Source organism: Chinchilla lanigera, unplaced genomic scaffold (genome assembly GCF_000276665.1).
Source record: "Chinchilla lanigera isolate Chin_1 unplaced genomic scaffold, ChiLan1.0 scaffold00093, whole genome shotgun sequence".
Classification (NCBI taxonomy): Eukaryota; Metazoa; Chordata; class Mammalia; order Rodentia; family Chinchillidae; genus Chinchilla; species Chinchilla lanigera.
The window spans coordinates 4,636,572-4,660,612 of record NW_004955494.1 but is presented as its reverse complement, the minus strand read 5'-3'; the positions used below and the strand labels follow the sequence as shown (position 1 = coordinate 4,660,612).

Genomic DNA, 24,041 nt, shown 5'->3' with positions numbered 1-24,041 from the left:
ACCAATTATAGAATAACCCACTATCAGTCTTTGTACTTTCTGCTTGCAAATCATACATAAGTTTCTGCTTTACCCTGAGTCAGGGCTAGTGATTTAAAACTGATTCCTACCAGCTCACCAGTGTCATAAAGCTGTTGCCTTCCAAGTGCCTTGGTGCTGTGTCTTCCTCTTGGTGTGGTCCCAGATTCTGCAACATTTTGGGGGGCTCATCTGGGATGACACTGTGCTGACCTCTTCAGTCACTGGTTGGGGCCTGCTGGTCACAGTGGTGATCCCCTTTGATCTCCCAACAAGAAGGCACACCCTCCAGGAGTTTTTATGGAGTCTCCTCGAGGGTCCAAGATTGAGACCTAGAAAGCAGTCAGTGCAGGCCCTCAGGCAAGGTAAAATATCCCTGGGATGTCTCTCAGTCAGTTTGTCAGTTTCTGTCCGTATGTGGATGAAGGAAGACTTGATCACTCCTCACCTGTGCTGGTCAGGATAGTCAGTTTTGGAGCTGGGGATTTAGGTCAGCTGCACAGTGCCTGTCTGGCAAGGGCAAGGTCGTGAGTTCGATTCCCAGTACCGGAAAGGAAAAAAAAAGAGCTTTAGGATAGTCAGTTTCAGTTTCAATTAGGCTTTCCCTTCAGGATTAGGGGCTGGAATGTATTAACTTCTGTGAGCCTGTTTATGAATGTGTGGACTGAATGTGGATAGATGACATAAGCAATAGGTTGTTCCATCTGTGCTCCACAGCAACAGTGCCACCATGGGGGCTCAGAGGTATGGAGCTTAATTGGGCCCTCACCTGCAGTTCCATGAACACATCTGACTGGTCACACCAACAATATCTCCTCAATGGAGAACCTACCAACACTTTTCCTTAGTCTGGATGTTCCCAATATTGGCAAGAGACAAGCAACCAGGTGGGTGCCTGAGTAGTCTCTCATTCATGAGGGACACCCACCCTTGTTTGTTGTGACACCACTCAGGGCTCACAACACACACTATAGGGAGTTAACATGGGTGCAAGCCAAGCTAAAATTACTCCCCTTGAATGTACGTTGCAAAATTTCAAGAAAGGATTTTTGGAGTACTACAGAATAAAAATAAAACCCCAATGGCTCTGTACTTTCTGTGAGGTCAGTTGGCTGCACCCATGTCCTGCTTGACCACCAGAGGGAACTCTAAATGTGGAAGTTCTTTATCAAGTTTGGGACAAAGTAAGACTCCCACCCAAGCATTCATCCTGATCAGTTCCCACATATTGATTCTTGGCTTGGACTGTGTCAAAGTCTTCCACCTTGGTTTCCTGCCTGTGCTTGTCAAAGGAAAGGAACCTTCCTAGTAGTCAAAGCCAATCAATCTCATTGTAGGTCACATAGAAAAGTGACCCAAAAGACTAAGAAAATTTATTCCATCTTGCCTGATGACCTGGATGAGGAATTTCCTCCCGTATATGTGGATGACTACCAAAACATGCCAGAGTTGTCACTGTTGCTACCTCCAGAGGCAGCTTCACGTCCACCACTGGCCATTCTCCCAGACCCTATTGCTCCATCTCCACCAACTGCACCACCCCTGGCACTGCCTAGTCCCCAAGAGCCACCAAAGTCAAGCCTCATCAGCCACCAACTTCACTTGGCACAACTCTAGATGCCCCTCCAGAGATATCCTGGCAGACAAGGGGCACCAGATCAGCAGCCTGTTATATACTACCAGCCTTTCAGTTCCATTGATTTCTCACAGTCCTTCCTAATTAGAAAAGTCCAAAGCCATGATCCATCTTCTGACTTCGATCTTTCAAACACAACCCACCTAGGACAATTGCCAGCAAATCCTCCTGACTCTGTAATGAAAAGCATGCCTGTATCTTTGAGGGAGGACAAACCTGGCTAAGGGCTAGAGTTTCAGCCACCATACTTGACCCCAAAGCCTGGGTAAACACCATCTTCCCTCACACCAGACCATGTTTGAATTTCAATACTTTACAAGGACATGACACTTTAAGACAATATTGTGAGGCTCTTCTGGCAGGAATAAAGGAGAGAAGAAAGAAACCTGTCAACATGTCCAAGATTGGTGAAGTTATCCAAGAACCTAAGGAAGGCCCTGCTAAATTTTATGACAGACTATGTGAAGCATACAAAACTTATTCCCCATTTGATCCTGATGGCCCAGAAAATCAGCAGATGGTAAATTCAGCTTTCATGATACAGTGTGCCTCTGACATTAGTAGAAAGATTCAAAAGGTTGATAGGTTTGCCCAGATGAATACCACCCAGCTGCTTCAGATAGCCCAAAAGTTTTTTATAAACTGAGAAAGAATAAAAAAGAAAGAACATAAATGACACCAGACTCCCCCTTTTGGCTGTGATCATGGGGAAACCATTCCCAAACTCTAGATGAATCAACCCTGCTACAAGGCCAAGATAACAAGACCTCCCAAGATCCTCAATTTGAAATAAGTGGCCAACCCTATGCCTTGGCTCCAAATTAATGTGTCCAACATAAGCAACTAGGACACTGGAAAGACAAATGCCCTCTTCACCTGAAAGATCAAAAGGCCTTTGTGAAACCTAACTTGCTGCAGCCTGAATCCCTACTCGCACTTTTCAATAATAAATAGGAAAGACTGGGATCCTTCAGATTCGGGCCCTAGGAGCCCACAGTTGTTGCTTAAATTCGGAGGAGGGGAAACCCAAAGATTTTTATGCTGGACAGCAGGGCCAAACATTCTGTCATCACTCAACCTATTGCCCCCTTGACTTCCCAGCAAATTCAAATGATAAGGGCTACTGGCAGGCCCACTGAAAAGAAATTCTGTCAAAGTAGATTCTATGAAATTGGTGAACACTTCATCAAACATCAATTTCTATACATTCCTGAGTGCCCTATTTCACTCCTGGGATGGGTTCTCATCTTGAAACTGGGGGCAACTATTTTCTTTGTTTCTAAGCAGTCAACCACCCTTACCCTTGGACCCATGACTCCAAACTTGATAATGACTTGGACCATGCCCCAAGAAGAAGAATGGTGGCTATATCAATCAGAAATGCCCTGAGGTCTTGAGAACTATGTTTCCAGATATACAGGCAGAGGACTCACTGCCAGGGCTGGCTGTCAATGATGCTCCACTGGCAGTTAAACTCAAACCAAGCACCTCTCCCATTGCTGTCCAACAATACCCACTGTCACAAGAGGCTCACCTTGGAATCCTGCCCCACATCTCCAGACTGAGACAAACTGAGGTCTAATAGATTGTCAGTCACTTTGTAATGGCAAAAATTGGGCTGTATTCCACAGAAGACTGAAGGACTCCTTAAGACAAACAGAGTGTATTAATTTGAGGCTAGCCACCACTCGACAAGTCGGGAATACATCGGCGTCTGCTAGTTCTGATTCAGGTCTTAAATAAGTTTTGGGTTTCCATGGTTACAAGTTGGGATGTTACATTTGCTGACCCAGGTGGCCGTATGGTTTTTCTCTCATCCTGTGGGACCCTGGGTCAGTTGCTGGTCGCCTGTCTAACCATGATAGATGTTTCTCCCATCATGTTCTGTTTGTTTCCCTTTTACAGCCTATACATTCCTTTAGGGTTACAATGTTTATCTAGGGCCAGGGAAAGGGATGAAACTACCAAGGTAGGGTCATAGAGGGTTATCTAGGCCTGAATGCCCCTTATCTCTGGGAGACATTCCCAGGCAACGTTTGACTAAGGGATTAGCTCTTACAATATCCCAGGAGGGTTCCCAAGACACATTTTAGGCCTTTACTAAACTATTTTGTCTAAAATAATATGCTAAGATTCACTGTCCCCTACAACTTTAGAACAATCCTCTGCTGCCAGTGAAAAAACCAAATGGAGATTTTCACTCAGTACAAGACCTCCACACTGTCCGTGCAGCTACAGTAACCTTACACCCAACAGTCCCAAACCCACATACCCTCCTAGGCTTGCTTCCATCCACCACTGCCTGGTTCACCTGCTTAGACTTAAAAGATGCTTTCTTCCGCCTGTGAGTGGCCCCTGCCAACCAGTTCCTTTTCATCTTTAAATGGGAAGACATCCAACACAAGACAGGTAGAGTTCTTGCCTTGCATGCACAAGGACCTGTTTCAATCCCCAGCATCACAAAATAAATAAATACATACATACATATAATCAGCAGGAAAAAAAGAAATGAGACCATATATTTCTGCCCATGCTGGCTAGAATAGTGATAGCAGGAGGCCTAGCTATGGGCAAAAGAGCCCTTGGACTAGGACAGAGAGAATATACACAACTGAGTAGCCAAATAATAGGAGACTTTTTAAATGTCTAAAACTCTATTGACACTCTCCAGGAACAGACTGATTCTTTGGCCATGGCTGTCTTACAAAACTGTCAGGCCTCAGACCCCCTGAGAGCCCAACAAGGGGTCACCTGCCTTTTTGTGAAACAGGAATGTTGTTATGCTAATAAGTCAGAAATTGTAACACACACACACACACACACACACACACACACAAACCCTCCTGGCAGTAACAAAAACCCTCAAACAAAGGGGCGTAGATAGTCTGGGTATCTCCTCTTGGTGGAGGTATCTGAACTTTCTTCCCTCATGGGCAGGAGCCCTTCTTAGGCCATTAACGGCGCTCTTGGTGGTCCTCTTTCTGGGCCCCTGCGTGATCCACATTCTGACCCAATTTCTGTCTGAATGATTTGAGACCATACATTGCCAGCTCCTCCTAAAGACCACCCGCTCCTATCAACTTCTCAAAACTGAGGAAGAAGAATCTTCCCTATAAAAAAGAAAGCAGGGGAGAATGTAATAAAAAATTTAAAGAACTGTGTCTTCCTTTTGGTTCAGTTCTGGACTCTGTAACATTATCTTTTCATTTATGTACAAGGAGAACTACAGTCAATTGTGCGTAACAAAAAAAAAATTTTTTTCAAACACTTCATTAACCAAGGCAAGAACTCTACCACACTTCATTAACCATTGAAAGATGGACAAATAAAGGGTGTATAGTCTGTAATACTATGACAGATTGAATGAGAGAATCTATATATATTAGTAGATCAAAAGTAGTGCTGGGAAACACACAAAAAAAGTAGAGCTGGGAAACACACTTGCACAGAACCATGTGCAAGTATGGTACCATTTATGTAAATTTTAAAATACGTACCTAAAAAAAGATAAAAAGACAGATTAACTCTATATCAGATTTCAAATGGGATGACAGAATAAGACAATAAAATAGAATTCAACTGTATCTGAATATCCTTGCTATAATTTTTAAAATTTTTGGAGAATAAATGAAAAAACATTAGCATCGGTTAATTCTGAGTTGTGAATACAAAGATATTTGTTTCATATTTTATATCTTGGTACACTTCTGTATTTTCACTTAACAAAAGAATAAAGGGTGGAGGATATAACTCAGTGGCTGAGTGCTTATCTAACGTGCTCAAGACCCTGGGTTCAATTTCTAGCATTGCAAATAAATAAATAATTTAACCAACTAGCCAAATGAAAAGTAAAGTAATCAGTTTTGAAATCAGACATAATAAAGATACACCATCATTAAAATCCAAAACTTTTCATTTTTTAAGTGGTATATCCACATGATTAACTATAAGGCAGCACTCAAAAATGTTTTGATGGGGTTAACAACATGAAAAATATTAATGATTTATAGTATTCAATGAAACAAAGGAAAATAAAGAGCATATATTTAATGAATCCTTAACTAGCCATCATAGTACACACCTGTAATCCCAACACTCAGAAGGCTGAGGCAGAAGGATTACAATGAGTTTGAGGTCAGACTGGGCTACATAGTGAGTTCAAGTATGAACTACATAGAATAACCCTGTCTCAAAAAAAAAGAGAGTTGATGGGAATGAAATCAGACCTATTCAAGCACTGTGGAAGATGGTGAGGGTGGGCTATCATTCCTCCTCTACACAAAACATCTTGGAGATTCAGGTACATGAGAGGGTACTATAGAGAAAAAAGCGTAGTATACTTGTTAGGGCAGATCACAAGAAACACTCACAGAGGCCTGGAATAGATACAAGTGAGGTTTATTTGCTGGTTGATTACACTGAATTGTAGCCAGTCAGAAGTGCTGAACCTCAGGGAAATTTGTACTGAGTTTTTGTACATTTACAAGTAACCATGGTAGCTACATTACTCTACTTTGGAATTTTTACAGGAATGGCACAAGGTTTACATTTCCCAAGGATTTGTTAGTCAAATAGGATGCTGTTTAGCTTACCCCACAGTTTGTCCTGTTTGTTCCTTCAGTTAACAACTTGTCTTTCCTTTATGGGTTTTATGGTTAACTAGAAGGGAGAGGTGAAGAGTGAGTTCATCTAGAGTTTAAGTGACTTCTAAAATGGAGTTCAGAATCAAAATGGAGTCACATTAGCCATATCACACTGAAATGTCCACAAATAGAGCAGGGTCTTTATCAGCCACAACACATACACATACAAAGATCCCTGAATACATACTAGAACAGTTCCCAATGCCTTGCACTTCTTGCAAGAACTCCACGCAGGTTTTCAATAGGATGGGCAGACCTGAAGTGTGGGATCCCAGCACCGCCTCTGGGTGTTATAGGTAGTTGAGTTGGATAGAAATATTACAGGCAGACAGACAGTGCTGGGCCCTTGAAAAAGCCACTATAAAAGACAAGATACCTTGCAACTGTAGGAGAAACAGGCACTCCCACTGTGGGCCAGACCTCAAGACAAAAGATGAAACAAATGCACCCACATACTTCTCTTGGGGTTGGACATCAGGGATTGATATTCTAAATAGGTATCAATCACCTTGAAAAAACCAGGAAGAGTCACTAACCCAACCCCCTACAGAAAAAGCTCCTGTTCTGTATCTATGCCTGCTTGCTGCGTGACTCACTTCCTCATTTGATCCTAATTTAATCAATGTTACCTGAACAATTATACTTGTAATCATGTTAGCTGACCATAGTTTTGTCCCACCTCATGCCCACCTTACAATTTCCCATTTTTCCCCCACCTTGGACCCACCTCACCTCGTGGTCTTGCTCTATAAAATCCCTAGGAAATGTAGGGTCCTAGGCAACCAACCTGGACCCCCTTCTGTCCCTCTCTTGGACAGATGTTTTCTTTCCCCCAATAAATATATCCTGCTCTTAGCCTCTGCTGTTCTTAAAATTCATTCTTCAATTTCAGAGAATGAGAACTTGTCCCAGATATGTTTCAACTTGAGAGTTTCTTTCCCCTATAGCATGGGGACCTGAATGTAGACACTCTTGCAGATTTCCTCAAGATTTGGGCACTATAAAAGACAGACACAGAAAAGAACTTGCTATCATGACTTTCCTCATTTTACCCCACCTTGCTTTCTCCAGGGTACTCTTTCATTGCTTTTTCTCCATTTGCTCACCCGAAGCTCACGCTGCAGAGCCAGTTTCTCCCTCACTCTTCACTTTTACTTTTCTGAATAAACCTGACCACTGCTGTTTGCTCATTCTGTGCAATTTTTTTGTTCGGGGCAAGAATAACCTGGACTCTAACTGCAGAAGGAGAGGTAAGCAAACCAGAACCTGATAATGTCTACATAGCAAGCCACTTTTGGAAGGAACCACCTGATAACAGGTGAAAACCCTGGGAAAAAGTAGCCCACTCCCCCTTGCTTAGTAAGGAACCAGCCCATTCCAAGTCATGGGCAGTTGTTTGTTTGTTATTTTAACAAGAATTTTAAACATTTTCTGGATTCTCTCAACCTGCTCCTTACTTTCTCAATTGGGCCAATTTATGGCATTTTAGTGATGCTCTGATAGGGAAGGAGTGTAAATGTAGGCAAAGGACTATTGACATTGAGCTCTTTCACCTCCAGGCGCTTGCTTCTTAATTGAGCTAGTTTCTGACCTTTAGTGATGGGTCATCTTGAGTCACTTCATCTGAGTTCTGGAAATGGCAATCTTTTTTTTTATTTTTAAAGAGAATAAAAAAACAATAACAAAATAACAACAACATAGACAAAAATGAAACAAAGCAAAAACAAAAATAATACAGGATTTTGAAACAGCATGATAGGACTTAACAGTCAAAACAGCATGCTAGGACTTAACAGTGGTTATTATATTACACATTGTTATCTTCAAGGAAGTTGCTTAGATTACCAGATGTAAGAATGCAAAATTGGTCAAACCATTAAAGAGAGTAAAAAATAACTTTAAAAAATGTTAGAAATGATACAGAGCTTTACTAAACAAGATGGTAAGAATTCACCAATGATTGATACATTGTATATTGTTGTCTTCAAATTAGGTGTACAGATTACCTTAAAAGTACAATTTTTAGTTGTGATTTTTTTGTCTCTTTTTACCTATCTCTCATCTCTTCTATCTCACAGAGACAGCATTTTGCCACTGCCAAACACTGGTTAAAAGAGTAATGGTTTGTAGCCTTTAAGTTCCTGACTTGGGTGGATACAAGTCCAGCTTTTACTGAGTGGCAGGTAAGGGCAATAGCTACCATGACTATACCCGTTTCAGGACCGGTATGTTCCTGAATAATGCTCTCAGGACCGTTTTCTTGAGTAAAAATAGTTTATAAAGACTGTCAACTTCTATTTGTTTTTTCTACTCAACAGAAGTTGAGTTGATAAGAGACATTCCCTATGCTTTATGACAGTAGAGGAAGCAATTAAAAATTTCTGTATATTAGACCTTATCTAATAAACATCCACCTAAGAATTTAAGTCTGTGAGAAGACTAAGTCTGTGAGAAGAAATAGTTCTGTCTTGTGCATTAACTTGTGTCTGAGTAAACATCATGCAGCCATACTATACTTTCTTTTGATATACTGTTACTGGGAGGGGTCTTTGAGGATACCAGTGCTAAAATAAGAAACCTAATCCAGTCTTTTGTGGAGTAAGTTCAGGTTTGCTGACTCCACTGCAAAAAAAAAAAAAAAAAATGTTCAGGATGCATCAATAAAAGGCACAAGAAGGGTGTATTAGGCAGACATTTTAGGAAGTACTCAAGATTAAAGTGTTAGTTTACACTCAGAGAAATAAGATGCATTATCCTTGGCAACTGGGAAACTTTGTGTGTTTTTGGTGGTAGAAATCTATGGAATTTGAAAATCTATATTTTTCTCTAGTGAGTGGGAGAGGATGGCTCACCTATAACAAAATAATAGTCCTTTAACATGGGAAAGCCAAATTTACAGGTGAAAAAGTTGGCCCATTCACAGGTGAAAGAGGTTCATTTGTAAGTAAAAAGGGAATGGCCAAATTCATCTGTAGATGAAAAAGAAGTGCCTGGGCTTATTATGTTCTACCAGAAAGGGAAAAAATATACTAGGTACAAGTTTCATTTTTTAGAAAAGTATACGATTTTCCTTGTCCCCTTTCTGGCTACTTTTTACTTTTTCTATCTGACCTCCATATGATTTGCTTTATTTTTTTAATGTGCCATTATCCTAGTAATATAGAGAAAATAAATAAACCTCTCAACCTATTAGATGTCAAGCATGCCAAATTCATGTTTTACAAAATCAAAGAATGAACTTTAAGGAGTAATGGAGGTTAAGAGTAGGAAATATTTATTGAGATAAATATTTATCCTGAATGGAGGAGAATTGAAAGTGGGTTGTGGTAGACCCCACTTTACAGAGGAGGTTTTATAGAGCAAAATCGTGAGGTGGGTATAAAATTATTATAGACAGCTAAGCTAGGTAAAAATACTATAGGCAGTCAGACAGGGCTAGTCCCTCAAAGGAGTCAATACAGAGGATGACAACGCATTACAACTGTGGCCAGAGTGCATCTGTTGAAAACTATGCCTCAAGATAAAGACAAAATGATCAGGTCTACCTGCCTCCCTGATAGATAAGCAATAAATTAACATTGACATCAGTCACCCGGATGAGTGGCCAGAACCCCCTGATTTATCTTTTCCTAAAAGACTCTTATTCTTTCTGTACACACTTGCTACAAGACCTGCTTCCCCACTGGGTCAATACTACTTAGGTAGCTAAACTTGTAATCTTATTGGTTGATTATACTTTTGTCTCACATTTTACCCACCTCATAATTTTGTACCCACCTTGTAACCTTATAAAATTTCCTCTGTAAAATAAGGTCCAGGACAACCTATCTTCTGGGTCCACTCCTGTCTTTCAGGAGCTATATCTCCCCCTTCAATAAATATTTTCTACTCTTAAATTCCATTGATCCTTAGAATTCATTCTTCAGTTTTGGGGAACACAAGCTTCACATTTCAAACAGCTAGCAGGTTGAGAGTTACATTTATTTCTCCTATATCAAAATCATGAGGTGAGTACAACATGAGTCACACCATGATCAACCAATAAGATTATAAGTATAGCTGCTTAAGTAATATTGATCCAATGGGGAACCAGGTCATGTGGCAGTGCACATGGAAAGATCAAAGACCTTTTAAGGAAGGGTTGAATCAGGAGGTCTTTGTCACCTGACTAGGTGACTGATGTCTATCTATACCTCATTGGCCCAGGTGATACTAATTATACTGTATTGCTTATCCCTTGGGGAGGCATTATTTTTGGTCATTTTGTCTTTCTCTTCAGACCTAGGCTTTAACACATGTGTCACTAGCCACAATTTTCTTGTGTTTTATCTTTTGCACTGACTTCCTCTAGACCCTATCCCTATCTAACTGCCTATAATATTTGTATTTAACTTAGATTATAATATTTCTCCCTCTGAAGAGGTACCCCTAAGTGCCATGAGAGGGCAAGCTAAACAATGACCATTTTGCCTAGTTTTGGCTGATGAGGGTCATAGTTGTTATCAGCAGTTGGAGATACTCTCTAGATGGTCTGTTAGAAGACCCTTAATAGACTCCAGATCTTCTCATTGTGGGTAAGTGAATAGCTTTAAGTCTGGAGGAGACAAAGCCAAAGAATCAGTTAAGTATGCCTGGGCCAAATAATAAGACCAACAAATGTTTCTACCAGAAATAACCAATAATAGCTTCTCACAAAGAGGGTAAGGAGAAGGTCCAATGAATTTTAGAATCTAACATGTCATTGACCTGTCATTTAATATCTTGAACAGATATTGAGATCTTAGCAGAAGAATCAGGAATGTACACACGACATTTAGCTTTTAAATTGTGTAAGTATCCCCTGTGCTCTTATGAGGATATCTAATGTCATCTGATTTTGGAGGACAGTCATTAACATATAATATTATGGTATGTATATACTGCTCAAGAAGTGTCCATCTTAAGAATTTAGTAGAGTTAGGCCAATGAAAATATGAATCTTCTTTTTTAAAGTCAGGTTGGATGCCTGTGGTACTAGAAGAGCTATGGCAGCCACAGCTCTAAGGCATACAAGCTATCCCTTTGTTATAATGTCTAATCTAAGACTCAGGTACCCTACAGGTTACTGAGCAGGTCTTCAGCCCTGTGTAAGTACTCTCAAAGCCATGCCCCACCTTTAATCAGAATATAGATTAAAACAGTGCCTTATCAGTAGGTTCAGTGCTGGGGCATTTAGAGGCACTTGTTTAAGCTTTTGAAATGTAGTTTGAAAAGCAGGTTATCAGGTTAAAATATGGATATCTGTCTTTTGGGATTTTTTTATAAGCTGATGGAGAGGGTGTGTGATTTCACCATATCTTGCTATCTTAAAGGGACAAAAGCCCCTTATATTAGGACTCTATTAGGACTCTAGCTGTTTTAGGGTCTTGGGCTGCAGAAAGGAAAGTACAGGTTTAATTTTTTCCTCCACCAGCATTTAGGTCTCCCTAGACATGATGAACCCCAAGTATTTTACCTCCAGGCTGCAAAGTTGTATCTTAGACGTAGAGACCTTATAACCTCTGTTTGCTAGAAAATTTAGCATAGCTTGACTTCCTTGGCTAGAGAGCTCCTTTGAGGGGCATGCAACAGTATCATCTATATATTGCAGGACTGTGACTTGGGACTATTTAAAACATGCCAAGCTGTGGGAAAGTCATTGTCTAAAAAACATGAGGACTGTACCTGAACCCATGAGAAATCACAGTGTAAGGTAGTTGAGGATATTTAAAGGCAAAAAGAAACTGGGAATCTGTACGTAAAGGAATACAAAAGAAGGCATCTTTTAAATTTAACACTGAAAATAAACTGGCATCTTCTGCGATCTGAGAAAGGAATATGTACAGGTTAGGTGTCACTGCATGGATTGGCACTATTGTCTCATCTAACAATCTAAAGCCCTGTACCAACTTTCATCCTCTACTGGGGTTTTGAACTCTCAAGACTGGAGTGTTGGGCTGGGAATATAGCTCAGCAGCATAGCGCCTGCCTGGCAAGCACAAGGTTCTGAGTTCAATTTCCAGTACCCAAACCAAAAAAGGACCAGTGTTACAAGGGCTGTTAGAGGGTATAGGTAAACCTTGCAGCCTTATGTTATCAATTATAGGCCATAGTTCTTTTTTTTTAACTTTAGGCCTTAGAGGGTATTTTTTCCAGTGAGGAAAAATAGTGGGATTTTTGAGATGTATTTGCACTGGAATAGCTCTTATTGTTCGTTTTATTTTACCTTTAATTGTCCACATTTTAGGTTTTATATCTATCTTTACAAGAGGGAGGCAATGTACCTGATCTGGGTGCATGTACATTACAGTATTTAAGCAAAGTAAGATATATCTCCCCAGGAGAGGAACTGGACTTTTAGGTATAATCAAAAAAGAATTGGAGAAGAGAAATACAGGCCAGTTATAGTCTAAGGGTTGTGATAAATAGCAAGTTACCCCCTCTTTAATGATTCCTTTTACTGAAGTATACTGGCTGGAAGGAAGGCCAGGGTTGAAAAGAAGGACTGAGAGACACACAGCAGTGCCCAGCAATAGGCTGTTATCTTTTTTCTCTATTGTCATGATTAACCAGGGCTTCTCAGCGGAAATGACAGCCTCACCAGAGGGACAAGGCAGAGAGTGCCTTAGAGCCCTTCAGTCTTAGTAGACCAGTTGCTCTGATCCCTGAGACCTCCATCTCAGTTGGCAGTCTGACTTAGTGGTCACCTTTGCAATCAAGGCATGGCTTGGGGACCTCTTGTTGTGATAGTTTTTATCACAGTCCCTTTTAAGATGGCTTGGCTTTCTGTAGCAGCAGCACTGACAGGAAGACTAGCTGGGGTGCCCCCAAAGGTCTTACCAGAATCATGCAGGCAGGCAGACAGACAGACAGATAAACAGACTGAATCCTCCTCTCTTTGGGGTCTGATGTGAGCCCATCTACTAGGGATCAGGAATCCTCCTGCAGACCTCTGAGAGGACTCAAGAAATCTTGAGGGTGTGCCTTCTTATCAGGTCCTGGAGAGATCCTTGCTGCATCTTCGAGGGCCAGGGCCAGTGACCGAAGATGTCAGTGTGATCTGTTTTTCCAGCCAATGCACCAGATGCAACAACAAGCAGAAACACTGAAATGACACCAAAGATTTGGAGGCAGATTTATTTTGCATTGATGGGCACTGATTGGAATCACTTCCAAAATATCAGGCCCTGATCCCTCATGGTCCAAGGCTTATATGGGATAAACAAGCAGGAAGCACAGAGGCAGAATGGCTTGTCAATTTGGGATTGATTCTTACAATATGCATCATAGTGACCAGCCATTTCTAAGAGTCAGAAGCAACCAGAACTGGAACAGGAACTATTACCTTGGCAACTAAGAAATTGAAGTATATTGGCGGGGGGGGGGGATTTTCTGCTACATTTGGGCTCTAGAAGGAACCAGCTGTTCTCCCAACTGCCTGTCTTTTGGTCTTTTAAATTTAACAATGTTATATTTATCTCTAAATGTAAGAGCAGCTTGTAATGCTGCTTGTCTCTCAATCAGAAGTCAAGAGTAACATTACATCTTTTCAGTGTAGATCACAGGTCTGAGTAAGTCCCCTAAAGACCTCAATGTACTTATCAGGGTCACCTGAAAACTTTCCTAGATCTCATTTGATCTGTTTGAGGTCACTGAGAGAAAAGGATATATGGACATGAACTGTGCTAAATTTTCTCTGTTTACCTCCTATAAAGGAAATTGTCCTTCAAGAGCTTGAACACAATCCTATAGATACAGCCCTATAGAGGCTTCAGTGAGGTTTGGCTTGGAAACCTCACCCTTAGAATCTATAGGGCTCAGTAATAGTGGATAAGGTTTTGATTGAGGTTGTCTTAGAAAACCTGTGCTTAGGGTCCAAAAGGCAAGGGAGGAGAACCTCAGAAGACAGGTCAAGTAGAGCTAGCCAACCTTACTGACTTATGCACCTACCATCTCTGGAAACACACACTCCTAACTCCAGCATGTGTTTCTAAAGCACAAGCTATAGTTGATTCCAGCTGTAAGAGTCATGTTTAAAGAAGAAAGCATTGTTAGGAAAATTAAGCCAATAATCGAGATACACAATCAACTGCTTTCCAATCCTTTTAAAGAAAATGAGAGGGAGATCAAAGGGAAAGTTGGAAGTGCTTGGAGCACTTCCCAGCCTGCAAAAGAGATCACCACCAGAGATAGAATCAAGTAATGGCTCTGAAAAGTCTTGCCCAGGACCCTAGGTCAAAGAAGTCTCCAAGACATTTGTGCTGTCTACCTAATCACCTAGGCAATCTTCCTTAGCAGCAAGAGAAGGCTAAGTTTTGCTCAAAACCTACCCTAAAACATTTATGTCTCTATATCTGTAACAGATTTATGAAACCCATGGGTTAAAATTTTTACCCATTGTTCAGCTATGGGCTCAATTTAAAACTTCTTAGTTGTTGAGTAGGCAGGTAAGACTGAGACAGTTTAGGGTTCATTGCTCTCTGATCTTTAGTGCAAACATGCCTCCAGAAAAGGAAAGTATAAAGTGACAGGAAATGTCAGAAATGAAATAAGAAAAAGGAAGTCTTTTCTTTTCATGTTCATGGTGAGTTATTGAGACAATTTAACCATGATTCATCATCCTCACCCTGGAAAGGCAAGTGTGGGGAATCTCAGGAGCTAAGCTTGCCCTCTCACCAGTGAAAGATCAGACCAGAAAAGAAACTGAGGCAGATAAGGTTTGACATTTCTCTCTAGAGTGTAGAGGGGAGATCAGTCCAGAAAGTCCCAGTGAAACCAGTCTTCCAAGTCTTAATAACAGCTGCTGGCCTTTGTCTTTTAACTAATGGTTAGAGTCCCATGATTTATTAGTAGGCATGTATATATATATATATATATATATATATATATATCCTAAATATAAACTAGGTTTCCTAAAAAGACCCATTTTACAGCATTTAATACATTCACATTTTGATTACTATCAAGGTCCACTAGGGTACACCTTAACATTACTTTTCCCTAGTGCTGCTGTCTAAGATAAGACAACAGGCACAACAGTCAAAACAAGTCAAACAAGGAGCACCAGTAAATTTAGCAACTAGTAAGTCCAAATACAATATATACAAAACAGAAATACAAGACCTTCTTTGAAAAAGTAAAATGTCCCATCAAAGAAACATCATAACCTTCTCATGTTCTCAACTTAAATTTGCCATCATTTTAACAAAAAGCAATGCATAAAAAGACAAGACATAAGAATTTAAGGCATAAGTAACTGACCAATAGGAATGATAATTTCTGATCACCTAAACAAGTCACAATCTGGAATCCATGAAATAAAAGTGAACTCTTACCTCCTTCCAATTATCTCGCTGGGACCTCCAAATGGTATAGGAGAAATAAACGTAACTCTCAATCTCTTAGATATCAGATATACTGAGTTCATGTTTCCCAAAGTCAGAAAATGATTTCTAAGGAACAACAGAGGTTAAGAGTGGAAAATATTTATTGAGATAGCTCCTAAGAGACAGAGGGGACCTGAAACTGGATGCTCACAGATCCTACTTTACAGAGGAAGTTTTGTAGAGCAAAATGATAAAGTACGTATAAAATCATGAGGGGAGTACAAGGTGTGTCAAAACTATGATCAACCAATAAGATGATAAGTATAGCTGCTTGCTTTATTTTGATCTGATGGGGAAACAGGTCACATAGCAAGTGTACATGGGAAGAACATGACCTTTTTAGGAAGGGATGAATCAGGAGGTCTTTGACACCTGTCTATGTGATTGATGTCTATCTGGACTTTACCGTACCAGGTGACACCAATTATAATATATTACTTATCCCATGGGGAGACATGTAAGCTTGATCATATTGTCTTTATCTTGAGGCCTGGCCTTTATCAGATGTGCCTTTAGTCACAATTCTAATGTGTTTTCATCTTCTGCACTAACTGCATTAAGAGCCTAGCCCTATATGACTGCCTATAATATTTTTTATCTCAGTGTCTCTAACACTAGCATAATACAGGTAGTCATCATTGCTGTCTTAATATGATTTAAAAGTTACTAAACCAATTTGCTAATTTGCTGTATTGCTTGTAGTTATATAATTGATGAAAGTCATGTTTCTTTTGGTCAATAAGAGACAGCTTTACTCAAAAATATAGGTTCTTCATTGATACTATAGACAATAATTTTTGCACATTGCATTTTAAAAATGTATGCAGGGCTGTATTATACTGAAGAAACCCTAAAGCTGTTACTAAACTATAATTCTTGGAATTGGCATTAGTAAAATGTATGGTTGTTCCCAAACATTGGTTTACAAAAAGAGTGGACTGTTAGGTACCTGCTTGATATAACTTCCTGGAAGAACTAAGCTTTCTTCACAGAAGTATTGACTTTGGTTAATTAACTTGGTCACAATGTTTTTTAATTCAAATTTACTGTACAAACTGGATTTGTTTATTGACTTGTTCTATGTTTGATTAAAACTTTTGTAACCATTTGTCAAAGCTCAAATGGGTGCTGACTAAAAAACAGACAGGATTAGACATGGACTCTGAGTAAACTCATCCTAAGGACCACTCTTTCTAAATCTCCAATATGGTTCAAACTTGGCAGGAAGGGCTCATGATACAAATTCCAATTGTCTGTCACATCATCTCCATTCTAGGATATGTTCTAAACAACCATCACTAGGGAAAGCCATCTCAACACCAAGGAATAAAGTTGCAGATGGTTAATTAAAGGAAAGAAAAAAAAGGAGTGATGCCCTACCCTCTGAAACTATCATGGGAGACACACTAAGCCCTGGATAACTTTGGGAGCCTTCATAAGCCACACTCCAAGTCCCAACCATCATGGGAGTGATGCTGAGACCCAGATAGCTTCAGGGGCCTCAGTCAGCCATGTCCCACCATCCCCACAATCATAGGAACCATGCTGAGCCCTAGGGAGCTCTGGGAGCCTCAATGAGTCATGCCCCCCCCATACAACATTGCAGGAGCCACACTGAGCCCTGAACAACTTTGAGACCTTCAATGATATGTTCCCTCAGAAACAATGCTGAGCCTCAGACAGCTTCAGGAGATTCAGTGAGCTGCTCCCTACCCTCCCCACACACCATCACAGAAGCCACACTGAGCCATGGGTAGCTTCAGGAGCCTCATCAGTGAGCCATACCCCATGCAACACACCATTGCAGGAGGACACTGAGCCCAGGGAAAAATCAGGACATTAGTTGACCTGCCTGAGAGGGGAAAGACTGCACTCCATCCCACCTCCACAGTCATGGGAGAAACACTAAGCCCGTAGGAGACTCAGAAGCTTCTGTGAGCTTTCCAGGAGGGGAAAGATGATATTCCATTCCACCCCACCATGATGAGAGTGATGCTAAGTCAAGGGGAACCTCAGGAGCTTTGAAAATGACACAATAAAAGAGCAAAAGGTAGGGCTGGGGATTTAGCTCAGCGGCAAAAGCGCCTGCCTGGCAAGTGCAAGGTCGTGAGTTCGGTTCCTGGTACCGGAGAAAAACAAAAAAAAAAACAAAAACAAAAAAAAAGAGAGCAAAAGGCAATCTCAGACCTCCACACCACCCAGAACAAGTCCAAGAGACATCAACATAGAAGAGATTTGAAGTCACACACCTGAAATTTCTGAAATGATAGTGACTGAAGTAAAGAAACAAACCAATCAGGCTATAGAAGAAATCAGATCAGAAATAATCTCTCTGGTAAAAAAAAAAAAAAAGAAAAAGAAAAAGAAATGACAACAATAATGAAAAATTGCTCAGCAAGTCTAAAGAAGATAAAGATAAAAAATAGAGGGGCATAGAAAAATGGTGGAAATCTTGAATAAACAATACGGAAAGAATTGGCATGGATGAAACAGATTCAAAGAGATATCAAGGAAATTAAAAATTCCATCAAAAACTGGCAAAACTGCTGGAATGAAACTATAGATTGACTTTCAGGCCTTGAAGACAGCATTGCAGCTAATGATCATGAAAGGAAAGATCTCTTAAAAATAACAAGAAACCGGGAAATAACAATCCAACAGCTGCAAAATGATGCAAAGGAAAACAATGTAAGATTAATAGGTGTCAACAAAACAGCAGGAGTCAACACAAATGACATAAAAAGACTTCGTAGAAGTAATAGCAGAAAATTACCCAAGCATGGAAAAATAATCTGACATACAGTTAAATGAGGCATATAGAACTCCAATTAGCCATAACCAAAATAAATCTACACCCAGATATCCCAGATAGTCAGCACAAGAACAGAATATAAAAAAGTTGTTAGAGGAAAAAAAAATAGATCATCTATAAAGGAAAGCCCATCAGAATCATGACAGATTTCTTAATACAACCCAACAAGTCAAGAAGAGCTTGGAGTGAAGTATTGCAGGTCCTGAAAGAAAATGCCTTCCAACCCAGATGGATGCACCCTGCAAAATTATCCTTCCAAATTAACACAGAAATAAAATACTTCCACAACAAAGAACAGAAGAAATTCATGACCACCAAATCAACCTGACAGAGAGTGCTGGGAGATATTCTAGAAAGAGATAAAAATGACCACAATTTCAAGAACAACAAAAGAACCACCAAGAAGAGCAAACAAACAGAGGGGGAAAGTAGGGAACCAACAACAGGAAAATAGCATGGTAAAGATACACGAATATGTATCAGTTATAGCCATTAATGTTTTTCGGTTGTGGGGGGGTTTGTTGGGTTTTTTTGTTTTCTTTTGTTTTTTTTGTTTGTTTGTTTGTTTTTGGTTTTTGGTTTTTTCCCAGTACCGGGAATCAAACTGATGACCTTGCACTTGCCAGGCAGGTGTTGTGCTGCTGAGCTAAATCCCCAGCCCTTATAGCCATTAATGTAAATGGTCTCATTTCACCAATCAAAAGAAGCAGACTGGCAGAGTGGATCAAGAAGCAAAATCCAACAATATACTATGAAAAAGAAACACATTTAACTCAAAAGGAAATTCATAGACTAAAAGTCAAAAGATGGAAAATAATACTCCACTGGACAGGAACACAGAAAAAAAGGGAGGTAGCTATTCTGTTTGCAGACGATGTGAACTTCAAACCAGGAACTGTCAAGAGCAATAAAGAAGGTCACTCCATACTTGTTAGGGGAAAACTACAAGAAGAAGTGATAACAATCATAAATATCATGCACCAAATACAGGCACACCCAACTGTATAAGACAAATTTTAATAGATGTGGAAAATCAAATAAGCAGTAACACAATCCTAACAGGGGACTTTCATACACCATTGTCACAAAGAGATAGATCAACTAGACAAAAAAAGATCAGAAAGAAATAACTGAATTAAACCAAACTTGTGGACAAATGGGCTAAGTGGACCTTTACAGAGTGTACCACCCAACAACATCAAAATACCCATTCTTCTCAGGTGCACATGGGATGTTCTGTAAGATAGACCATATACTAGCCCATAGAAAATGCTTAAATAAATGAAAAGGAACTGAAATTATCCCATGCATACTATCAGACTATACTGCAGTGAAATTGGAAATTAATAACAAAAGAAATCACAAAAACTCCATAAACACATGGAAATTAAATAACAACCCTCCTGAACAACCGATGGGTCACAGATGAAAGTAAAGAAATTAAATATTTACAATCAAACAAAAATGCAGATAAAACTTAACAGGAACCTATGGGACGCAATGAAAGTAGTTCTCAGAGGAAAATGTATAGCAGTGAATTCCCACATCAGGAAAACAGAATGAGCACAAATAAACAATCTTATGCTGCACCTCAGACTTCTACAAAAAGAAGAGAGTCAAGTGCAAAGCCCAAATAAGGGAAGAAATTATAAACATCAGAGTAAAAATTAATGCAGTGGAAACTAAGAAAATAATACAAAGAACTAATGAATCAAAGACTTAGTTCTTTGAAAGAATAAGTAAAACTGATAAACCCCTAGCCAACCTTATCAAAAAAAAAAGAAAGAAAAACTTAAATTCATGCAATAAGGAATGAGAAAGATGAAATCACTACAGATCCTGTAGGAATTCTTAAGACCATCAATAGCTACTTTGAAAATCTTTACTCTCATGGGTTGGAAGACACAGATGAAATCAACAGATGCCTAGATAGATATGAATTACCAAAGCTGAATCAAGAAGATATAAAAATCATGAATAGCTCAATATTAGCCAACAAAACTGAAATGTAATAAAAAAGAAAAACTTACCAACAAAGAAATGCCCAGATCCTGATGGATTCACAGCTGAATTCTACAAGAAATTCAGAGAAGATTTAATGCCAATTCTTCTCAAACTCTTTAATGAAATAGAAAGGGAAGGAATTCTCCCTAACTCATTCATTCAGGCAAGTATTATCCTGATACTAAAACCAGGTAAAGATCCAACCAAAAAAGAGAATTACAGGCCAATCTTTCTAATGAACACAGATGCAAAAACTCTCAATAAAATACTAGCAAACAGACTGCAGCAAATCATTGAGAAGATTATATATCACAATAAACTAGGATTCATCCCAGGAATGCAAGGATGTTCCAATTTATGCAAATCAATTAATATAGTACACAACATCAACAGAGCCAAAGACAAAAATCACATAATCATCTCAACAAATGCAGAAAAAGCTTTTGATAAAGTCAAACACTCATTTATGAAAAAAAAAAAACCTTAAAGAAAATAGAAATAAAAGGTCTTTACCTCACTGTGAGGTAAAGCCATCTGTGACAAACCAAGAGCCAACATCATACTAAATAGACAAAAAATAAAAAGCTTTCACTTTAAAATCAGGAACATGACAAAGATGTCCACTCCTACTCAATATAGTGCTGGACAAATTATCCAGAGCAATTAGACAAGAGAGAGAAACAAAAAGAATAAGGATAGGAAAGGAAGAAGTTAAACTATCATTTTTCAAGGATGGCATGATTCTCTACATAGAACACCTCAAAAACTCCACCAAAAGACTCCTAGAGTTAATTATCAAATTCAATTGTGTAGCTGAATATAAAGTCAACACTCAAAAATCAATAGCATCCCTGTACACAAACAACAAATACACTGAGAGAAAAATTAGGGAAACCACACATTTCATAATAGCATCTAAAAAATTAAATACTTAGGAATCAATCTAACAAAAGAGGTAAAAGATCTATATAGTGAAAATTACAGTACTCTGAAAAAAGAGATCAAAGAAGATTTCAGAAAATGGAAAGATATTCCTAGTTCATGGATAGGAAGAAGCACTATTATGAAAACGGCCATACTCTCAAAATTTTTGTACAGATTCAATGCACTCCCGATTAACATACCATTAGTATGCATCACAGATCTAGAGAAAACATTCCTAAAATTCATCTGGGACCAGAGGAAGCCTAGAATAGCAAAACCAGTCCTGGGTAACAAAGGAAAGGCAGGACACATCACAATCTCTGACTTGAAATTACACTACAACAAATTACACTTGAAATTACTACTACAACTTGAAATTATCTACTGTGATAAAATCAGCATGGCACTGGCAAAAAAACACACCTGAAGATCAATGGAACAGATTAAAAGATGCAGACACAACCACAAACACACCCAGCCACCTTATCTTTGACAAAGGAGCCAAATATGTTCACTGGAAGGAAGATAACCTCTTTAGTAAATGGTGCTGGAAAAACTGGCTTTCCACATGCCAAAGACTAAAACTAGACTATGTCTATTAACATGTACTAAACTAAACTCAAAATGGATCAAAGATCTAAATATTGAAACAGAAACACTAAATGTACTGGAAGAGAAGTAGATCAAAATCTTGAAGACATAGAAATTGGCAGAGAGTTCATGAACAAAAACCAATCTGCACAGGAAATACTTCGAAGAATCAACCACTGGTATCTTATCTTATTGAACAGTTTTTGCACATCAAAAGAAATCATCAGCAGAGTAAAAAGAAAACCCAGGAACTGGGCAAAAAGTTTCAGCCAACTGTTCCTCAGACAAGGGACTCCTATCTAGAACATAAAAAGAATTAAAAAAAATCAAGCCCCCAAAATACAAAGACTTGGTCTAAAAATGAGCATCTGAGATAAATACACACACTTCTCAGATGAAGAGATTCAAATGCCAAATAAATATATGAAAAAATATTCACCATCATTGGTCATTTGAGCAATGCAAATTAAAACAACACGGAGATTCCATCTCACCCCAGAAAGAATGGCTATCACCATGAAATCAACCAATAATAAATGCTGGAGAAAAAGGGGAGGAAAAGGAACCCTTCTCTACTATTGGTGGGAGTGCAGACTGGTGAAACCACTGTGCAAACCAGTGTGGATGTTCCTAACAAAACTAGGATTAGAGGTCACACTTAACCCAGCTATTCCCCTTCTGGGTATTTTTCCTGAAAAACTGACATCATACCACAGCAATGTATGTGCACCCATGTTTATAGCAACACAATATGTCATAGCTAAATTTTGGAAACAATCCAAATGCCCATCAACTGAGGAATAGGTAAAAAAAGATGTGGTATTTTTATACAATGGAGTATTACTCAGTTATAAAGAAAAATAAACTCAAGGCTTTTATAGGTAAATGGATGCAACTAAAGACCATACTCATAAGTGAAATAAATCAGACCGGAGTGTGTAAATATTATATTGTCTCCCTCATGTAACAACCTGGAAGAGTAAATAAAACCCAAAAGATACAATAGATTTTGTGGAAAGGGAAAGAAACTGCTCAAAGGGAAAGGGAAGGAGCAACTGAGATGAGGGAAAGTAGAAAAGAAAGAAGGAAGGGGGAAAAAATACACACACACACACACACACATACACACGCACATATATACATAAGGATAGCTGGGATAGTTGTACTGCTGATCTTTATTGGTTTATTGAAAGGAACAGTTAATGCTTATATTTTTTGACCAATTTTGCATGCTTATATCTGGTAATCTGAACAACTAATTTGAAGACAACAGTATGCACTACAACAACCATTGTTGAATTCCTACCATCTTGCCTCATGATGCTCTGTATTGTTTCTAGTGTTTTTTATTATTTTTTATTCTCTTTAATGGTTTGATCAATCTTGCATTCTTACATCTGGTAATCTGGGCAACTCCATTGAAGACAATGATATGTAATATAGCGACCACTGTTAATTTCTTATCATCTAGTTTTGAAATTCTGCATCATTTTTATTGTTTTTGTGTTGCCTTGTTTTTGTCTTTGCTGTTATTTTGTTATTTTTTTTTCTCTTTAAAAGGAAAAAAGGAAAGTACAATCAGAGACAAGTGGGGAAATTTGCAAGCATCAAAATGTCACTTCTGTTTCAACCTTACCAAAAAGAAGTAAAACTGCAGAGGTCATGAAAGAGTTCTGCTGGTGTGAATCCATCCTGTATGTATGTTCTTCTGAGGAGCAGTCATTCATTTCCCCCTGCATTCTCTGCCCCCTAAGTGTATGCCACCATTCTATGGAAGATTAGATTAGACATGAGTCCCCCTGGGGTCCTAGAAATATCTTTTTGGTTGTGAACTAAAGACCAACAAAGATTATCACTTTAAGGTGGATAATGATGAAAATGATCACCAGTTGTCATTTTTTTTTTTTTTTTTTATTTTAAGGATAAAAGGAGGGAAACATTAACAGACATACAACATTTTACAACATATCACAAGCACAATACAGACAATACAGAGTTACAAACAAAGT

At 39.0% G+C, this 24,041-nt stretch overlaps 1 protein-coding gene across 1 annotated transcript in view; it reads left to right on the top strand.

Annotated features, from left to right (window-relative positions):
• Positions 1-2,048: 2,048 nt before the first annotated feature.
• Positions 2,049-24,041, top strand: part of LOC102010276 — a 53,155-nt gene continuing 31,162 nt past the window's right edge. Inside the window, 3 exon segments of the mRNA XM_013504923.1 lie at positions 2,049-2,174; positions 4,326-4,454; positions 23,844-23,920. Coding sequence (XP_013360377.1) covers positions 2,049-2,174; positions 4,326-4,454; positions 23,844-23,920 — 332 coding nt within the window.